The following is an 8602-nucleotide window of genomic DNA, read 5'->3' on the forward strand; positions in this document are numbered from 1 at the left end:
TCTGTGACGTCATCAGTACGCAGCGGCAGCCGCGCAAAACTCGGAACAACAACAAAACACAGCGTGGAGGAGACGACTGCGAGCAAGACATTTACAAACCAACTTATGGAAACATTTTAGCTTTTGCAAACATGGAGGTGTTCTAAATAAGATGGTCGCTGTTTGTAGAATATGTAGAAGCCTAATAAAAAACCACGGAAACACGACGAATCTTTCCGGCCATCTACTAAGACACCGTGGGATTAAACAACGCCGACAGTCAGGCACTTCTAGCAGCGTTACCGCTGCAGCAGCAGAAGGTAACTCCAGCTCTGCCAGACACCTCAGGCCTCGCCAGCACGAAACAACATCACAGTAACAATTGCCAAGTTTAGCTGTAAAGAAATGCGACCTTACAATGTGGTTGAAAATCCGTGGTTCTGTGAATTGATCCAAACATTGTGTATTTATTGTGTAATGTTTACATTGTAAATGGCACTTGATTCAAATAAAAAGGTTAATACATTTACCATTAATTGTTGTTTGCTTGTTTATAATATCCATAATTAATTTAAACCTGATTTCCTTACAAGAAACAACAGGGATCTCGGCAACTTTGCCTGCACTGTCCAGTAAAGTTACTGAATCGATTTTAAGTCACTCAATCGAATCGTTCTACCCAGATCGTCAATGAATCGAATCGGCAACCATGAATCGCGATTCGAATTGAATTGTTGTTAAAACAAATCTTTACACCCCTAAACATTACACATAAAGATACTAGCTACTCCTCGGAAATCAGGTCCGAGCTTTCTTCAAATATATTTGGCCAAGATATTTTAAAAAAACGTCATTGGTTGTGGGTCGTATGGACCAGAAATCGTAAAGGAGTGAGAGATTTAATTAGTAAATAGAAATGTAACTTTTGCATGTTCTCAAGACAGTGAGACTGGATCAGATGAGGTCACAGATGAGAATGAAGCAGAAGATGACCAAAATATGTCGCTGCAGTGTGAAGCTCAAGTAGAGCAACAAGACGAGAACACAGTTGACAAACACAAAACCAAAAATATGGTGCAGCACAGAGGAGCCCAACTCTGCCCCTCTGTTGTGGAGTTGATTTCCGGAAACATAACCCGAAGTCTCAACAAATATGTTCTTAAAGTGATAGGTTCAGAGGTTAGAAAGGGGAAAAGCATACATGATGATGTTTTTATGGAGATGTACCTCCCACAAAATATCATGTGAATGTGATGTTGGAACTCACAAGATGCCTGGATACATACAGCACTTTCAAGTTGACCCTTTATGTGTGCATATGTATACCGAAACAGGAATAAGCATAGTTGTACAGCACTTGAGACAGAAGACCCCACTGACCTTATACCTAGATGCTACAGGTAATGTAGCTTCCAAGTAGTTCCCAGGCAGTCTAAAAGACTGCTTTACTATCCTCTTACTCTTCCTGGAGGTGGTCGGAATGCACCTCCGCTCCCAGTCTGTGAAATGCTAACAAATGAGCACTCTATACCACCAATCACATTCTAGCTGATGCAGTTCATCCGAAAATTGTCCCAGTACACAAAACAAAGGAGTACACCAGGTTGAAACAGACTACAGCTGGGCACTACTTCAAAGTGTTCTACTGTCATTTAACAAGGAGAGGATTGTCAGCTACTTGGACAGGGCTTTTGCTACGTGTTCAAAAGTGAAGACATGGAAGGAAATACAAATGTATACAGTGCTTCACATCTGCTCTGCACACGTGCTCAAAAGCTGTCACTCAGTCAATTGGGAGAAAAACATCAGCCAAAAGGTTTAAAGGACTTTGCCACATTTGGATTTGCCAGGTTGTAAAACACTACCTGACCACAGCACTCAAAACTGTGTGCTGTCTTAATGGGTAAGCACAAGACCAATGTTGTCATGATTCATTTGAACACCTTGCAGGACTTAAAGAAATTCAAGATTACCGACATGGAAGAGACAGAAATGTTACAGGACAGCCCCCTGGCTCAGGAGGAAGATGATGAAGAAAGGAGAAATGCCAACAAAATTGTTGGCAAATCTCCCTTCACTTATGAATTCAAGAAAGTCTTGGAGGAGGTGCACGGAGAGCTTGAAAAAGAAGATGCCGAGACCACACACGATGAGGCAAACCCATACTTCTGCCCAGGCATTGTTGATGTCCTTTTTGAGAGCTACTTCGGCTTTTTTCCCCTTTGGAGTGGTCTGGTGTTGGGGAGCTTGAAACGGTATGCATGTAACACCGAAGAAGACACCATTGGTCCAAGTAAAACAAGGGACACAAACTGCCACGTGGAGAGATGGTTTGGTATCGTCAAACACTACATCCTGAAAAAGCAGGGGCCTTTGTCAGAAAGATGTATGGCTCTCTACAGGGGAGATAGAGAGAACACATCATGTGTCATAACTTCTCTGAGCAGTTGCTCCTTAAACCCATGACACCAAAATATATCACTCAATCACAGGAAGGTTGGGCAAAGCAAAACAGCACAAGGCCCCACACTGCCAGGTTCAAGTACTACACTGCTCCAACAACTGTTCCAGTTCCGAAAAAAGAAAAATCAACTCTGAACACTGGCAGAAATCTTCACACAAGAACAGATGAGAAGACCAGCAGTAAAGGGTACTTGACTGCAATAGAGGTACTTTTTTTCTGATTCCCGAAATATAATGTATGCGTTAACAGATCAAATGTTTATTTGTTTTGCTTAAGTCCATCTTCTATAAAGTACTTACGAAATCACAAATATTTTAATAATGTCAGTAAATAGCCATCAATACAAAATGAAGGTGGCTCGTTCAATGTCAGCTTTCTTTACCAGGACAATATAATTACCACCTGAATATTGACACATTTCCAATGGAAAAGGTTTCCTAACAATTGTTCATATGCCCTTTGGACATGCAAACCAACTGAGGTGGTTGTGGCCGTTATATAATATCATCGTAGGCGAGGCAAGTTTTTTATTAAAATTGTTGCACTTCATAATCTATATGCAATGAATTTATCTGTTAAAGCTTTAAGCCCTTTAAAATATCTTAAAATGCCATAAGTTCTATTGCTAAGTATTAGGGGTGTAACGATTCATCCACTGAATCGATTAATCGATTTATGTTCCTGCGATCCAACTGAATCGATCTGTGCTCAGCAAATTGGCATTCAAATCGATTGAAATGGTACATCATCGATTTGTATCGATACTTGGAAACTGCACATTGAATTTAGCACAAAAACTGTATGGATGTTGTTTGTTTGTTTTTTAGCACTTTAGACACAGCGTGGAGGAGACGACTGCGAGCAAGACATTTACCAACCAACTTATTGATCCAGTGTGTGGAAACATTTTGGCTTTTGCAAACACGGAGGTGTTCTAAATAAGTCGGTCGCTGTTTGTAGAATATGTAGAAGACAAATAAAAAAACACGGAAACATGACAAATCTTCCCAGCCATCTACTAAGGCGGCATGGGATTAAACATAACGCCGACAGTCCAGGACCTCTAGCAGCATTACCGCTGCAGCAGCAGAAGGTAACTCCAGCTCTGCAGACACCTCAGGCCTCGCCAGCACAAAACTCAACATCACAGTAACAATTGCCAAGTTTATCTGTAACGACATGCGACCCTACAATGTGGTTGAAAATCCGGGGTTCTGTGAATTGATCCAAACACTGTGTAATTATTGTGTAATGTTTACATTGAAAATGGTTGCATAATAAAAGGTTAATACATTTGCCATTAATTGTTGTTTGCTTGTTTATAATATCCATAATTAATTTAAACCTGATTTCCTTACAAGAAACAACAGGGATCTCGGAAACGTTGCCTGCACTGTCCAGTAAGTTACTGAATCGATTTCAAGTCACTGAATCGAATCGGCAACCATGAATCGCGATTCGAATCGAATTGTTGTTAAAATGAATCGTTACACCCCTACTGAGTATATATTTAAGTAGATTGTCAGCCTGACCAGATGGTCTCCAGTGTGATGTCAGACAAACCCAAAGTGTGAAGTATATACAACTTAACTTTAACTTTACACATTACCAAACATTTCTGTATGATATTTTTGTAACAATTCCTTCAAAAGATAATTGAATATTTCATTGGAGCCATCCTCAAATCTAAGGGTACTTCTGGCTGACTATACCTCATCAATTACTGCACCATGGGTATCATTGTATACGGCACAAGAGAGGAAATGGCCAGGCAAGGGTTAAAAAAAGATGAGTATATGGTTAATATACTTTTATTAGTCTTTTGAGTTGTCAGTCAGCTTCATGTAGGAGACTGAATAACTAATTGTCTGCAAACACACCTGGTGGTGTTATAATCCTCAATGTTGAGCTGAATCTTGACTACACTTCCCAGAGTGCACCAGCAGAAATCACTAATTGTGGAGCACCTGTGTAGAGGTCCTCATTCCCTTTTTAAACAGGCACAGCGGAGAAGAGACACAAGTTACTCTACGGTTCGGTTTAATGTGAATGTTCAATTTTGAAAGGTAATTTATGTTCTTTGTCTTTAAAGGTTTACAACCTAACTCTGAACTGGCAATTCAATGGACAAAGGCAAAAGAAAAACCAAATAAAAGTGATTGAGCCAGAAACTTTGAGGTTTCCTTTGGCTTGTGAGCTGGAGATAACTTGACACTCAATGTAATGTTGTACATTTGAAAAAGAAGCTTTCCCTTTTTTTTTTTTTATTGAAGGAAAATACACAATGCATGTTCTATTTCCATTTTACGCATTTGGTCAGGTCACATTTCATGACTATGATCCAGCCATTGGATTTGTCAACATAAGAAATGTGCACTGGAAGTTTGTGGTGAGTATGCAGCTACTCATGAGGCACTCCATACCTTTAGAGCATTTATGTATGGCTCATAGTTTGTGCATTTTAAGGTCGTTGATCTTACTATTACTTAAATGTATAACAACCTATAATCAAGTAAATACAACAATCTTCATTAATATTAAATAAAACATATTAGTGACAGATTCATATCCTGATATTTGTATCTAATACTGCTGCAGTTTGTACATGCTTTTATATATGGATTCATTAAAACACTTACTTTACTTTTCTCTGTCCATGGGCGTCACCGTATCTTAATGAAAATAATAATACAATTGTTGTCCAAAGCACTTGGTTCCTCCAACATGATTCCCTTGGTAGTCCCTACTGCTAATCTAACGATTTGCGTCTTCTCGATTGAGTACTGCCCAATATTGTGGAACTCACTTTCAACAAATCTCACTCAGTACTTTCAAATAAAAAGTTAATAAATGCCTATTTTAAATGTTTTGTTTCTTTATTTACTCATTTGTGATTATGTTGTACAATAAATATACTTACAATGTTGCTATCAATTTGTCAACCGCAATATTCTTTTTATGCATTTTAATTGGCAGACGGTCCCTGCGCACCAAAATGATTCATCCAGCTCGCTGAGCGGTCTGTTTTGGGGAAATTGTTAACGGTTGTAGTTGGTTGTCAACATCACTACAGTTACAGAGAGGTGTCATTTGTGTTTCAACAACGTTTCGCTGACGAGCTATTGAACCGTGATGTCTGAATCTGTGAATATCTTGCTAACTTTACCGAACTCCCTTTTATCCAGCTGACACTGAAGAGTGTCCTTCTTACCGTGCTTCACTAAATCGTTTGCTAACTATTGATTTGAAATATTTTGTGAAAACAAAACCACGTAGCCAAATGCTAATAACTTCTGATACCTCCACGGTGGATCAGGAGCGGAGTACATTTGCTGTCTGGGTTTAGCGATAATAGTTGTGCCAGCGTCTCCTTTTTTCTGCAAAATATTCGCTCCATTTCCTGTTTCCCGTCTGAACCAGGGGGTGGGATCCTGATAGGGTATCCTGATACCCCATCTGCCGGTATCAGGATCTCTCTGATCCAATCCGGCAAAGTTTTCAAATAGCGGGATAGATCAGGTTCATCCGGGGCTGGGGGTGGATTTGGTTATCCTGATCATTGTTGGAATGCATTGAAATGCATTCCAAGTATTGTTCTTCGAATCTTTATTAGTTGGAATGCTTTAAGCATTCCAAGTATTGTTCTTCTAATCTTTATTGTTGGAATGCATTAAGATGCATTCCAAGTATTGTTCTTCGAATCTTTATTTCAACTTATTATTGTTGGAATGCATTAACGATGCATTCCAAGTATTGTTCTTCGAATCTTTATTTCCGACTTATTATTGTTGGAATGCATTCCAAGTATTGTTCTTCGAATCTTTATTGTTGGAATGCATTAACGATGCATTCCAAGTATTGTTCTTCGAATCTTTATTTGTTGGAATGCATTAACGATGCATTCCAAGTATTGTTCTTCGAATCTTTATTTCCGACTTATTGTTGGAATGCATTAACGATGCATTCCAAGTATTGTTCTTCGAATCTTTATTTCCGACTTATTAGTTGGAATGCTTTAAGCATTCCAAGTATTGTTCTTCTAATCTTTATTGTTGGAATGCATTAACGATGCATTCCAAGTATTGTTCTTCGAATCTTTATTAGTTGGAATGCTTTAAGCATTCCAAGTATTGTTCTTCTAATCTTTATTGTTGGAATGCATTGAGATGCATTCCAAGTATTGTTCTTCGAATCTTTATTCAACTTATTATTAGTTGGAATGCTTTAAGCATTCCAAGTATTGTTCTTCTAATCTTTATTTCCGACTTATACTTATTATTGTTGGAATGCATTAGATGCATTCCAAGTATTGTTCTTCGAATCTTTATTTCCGACTTATTCTTCTATTTCTTCCGTGGCACCTTTCAACTCCTTCACACTTTCAGCTATTAAAATCCTTCAAATATTAAAATGTTCAGCTTCTTTCCGGCTTCCGGGCTATGACTTTTCAGCTTTCTACCTCTTAAGCTTGAATTTATATAAATCAATAATCATTAATATTTTAACATGGTTTTCAAATGGAGTTTGTATTCAAATCCTCCTTAAACTTCTTCAACTTTCAGATTTTTCAGCTCCGACAATCTTTAAGCTACAGACACCATTTAAACTTTCAAATGTTGACACAAGTCTCAACTATTTTATGAAAAAAACTGCTTGTGGATATATATTGTACTTTTTTCATAATCACTGATTATGTTTCACTAGTTCTTCGCTCCGTTTCTGACTTTTACATGAGTGTGTATTGCGTCTGCTAGAGGCGGGACCTCGCAGGCTAGAGTGTGGGGCATCGCAGGAATCTGGTTAAAAAAATATGGAACTTTTGTCCTTGCAGCCAAAGTATACACTCTAGAGGCTTCATTTCTTCAGATTAATGAGGGTATGGTTGTGCTGATTGGATTAATGTGTTCATGGAATCCCAGAGTTTTTTAGTTTTGGCGCAAGGAGTGTTTGAGTGACACAACCTCTGCCAAAAGCCCCATAGGCTCCAATACAAATCTGCCGACATATTTCTCACAAAAATCCACAAGGTACACGTTCTGTCAACGGCCATAGGAGCCGTATTCATTACCGGACAGACATAAAAACACATCCACGCGTTCGGTAGAGTCTTGGGTCTCATACAAACGCCGTATTTTTTAGATAGCTGTTATAGTTTTGCGCTGGTTCCCATTTGTTTGAGGTGTGGATTCTGTGTAACTTGCTGCCATGTCTCTGTCTTTTGCAGCAGCTCGTTAATGAGCACAGGTGCGCCGTTGTCGTGGTTACGAGCACTCACACGCTGCAGGATCTGTCTGTGGCTCACAGCTGCTCCTTGTGACCTGATTAGTGGAGTCACATGACGCAGCTATGCTTTCTGTCAACAGACCAATATGATAAAGACACTCGCCCCCCCTCCCCCCTCCACCCTGACCTCTTCTCACTGTTAATCACTCTCAGTCAGTATGTCTGTCTATTTCTCCTCCTCTCTCTCTCCCTCTATCTCTTCCTCACCCTCTCACCCTCCCTCCCTCTATCTACTCCCCCCCCACCCCACCCAATCCAATAATTTCAAAATAAAAGCCCCATGGAGGGAATTTTTACTGTAATGTCTGTGATGAGGCCTATTAATTAAAAACTTTTAAGTGTGAATAACAAACATTCTGTCTCCCACTACGAATATTACTCGTACTTCTAGTACTACAACTGATACTTCTACTACCATACTACTAGTATTTCTACTGCTATTAATACTAAAACTACTACTAATGTTATTACAAATACTACTATGGCTAATAGTATTCCAGCTGTTTCTACTGCTATTGATACTAAACCTACTATTACTGCTCATACTGCTAGTACTACTAATACCACAATTATAACTAATACTACTACTAATATTACTACAAACAATTTTAAACAAATTTAAGCTCCTGCAACTTCTGTTTTTAGAAAATCTATTGAAATTCAGCTTCCCCACTTCCTGTATTTTCAGCAGTTCTTTAAAATAATTTCAGCTATTCTTATGCCTCTATCAACAGCAATTTTTTAATATTCATTTCTGTATTTTTTTGCAATATTTCAAATTTATTTCAGCTGTTTTCATTTCTGCTTTTTCAGCAAATCTATTGATTCCTTTCAGCTTCTCCCATTTCTGTATTTTCAGCAATTTCAAATTCATTT

The 8602-nt window shown here is 38.6% G+C and overlaps 1 protein-coding gene across 1 annotated transcript; it reads left to right on the forward strand.

Moving 5' to 3' along the window:
• The first annotated feature begins 978 nt into the window (after nucleotides 1-978).
• Nucleotides 979-4418, forward strand: LOC144411426 (uncharacterized). The gene is given in 8 exon segments (XM_078108077.1): nucleotides 979-1223; nucleotides 1225-1396; nucleotides 1399-1566; nucleotides 1568-1795; nucleotides 1930-2335; nucleotides 2338-2475; nucleotides 4151-4242; nucleotides 4377-4418. Coding segments are annotated over 8 exon segments (1491 nt in total).
• Nucleotides 4419-8602: the final 4184 nt, after the last annotated feature.

The sequence above is a fragment of the Gasterosteus aculeatus genome, chromosome 8 (genome assembly GCF_964276395.1).
Source record: "Gasterosteus aculeatus chromosome 8, fGasAcu3.hap1.1, whole genome shotgun sequence".
NCBI lineage: Eukaryota > Metazoa > Chordata > Actinopteri > Perciformes > Gasterosteidae > Gasterosteus > Gasterosteus aculeatus.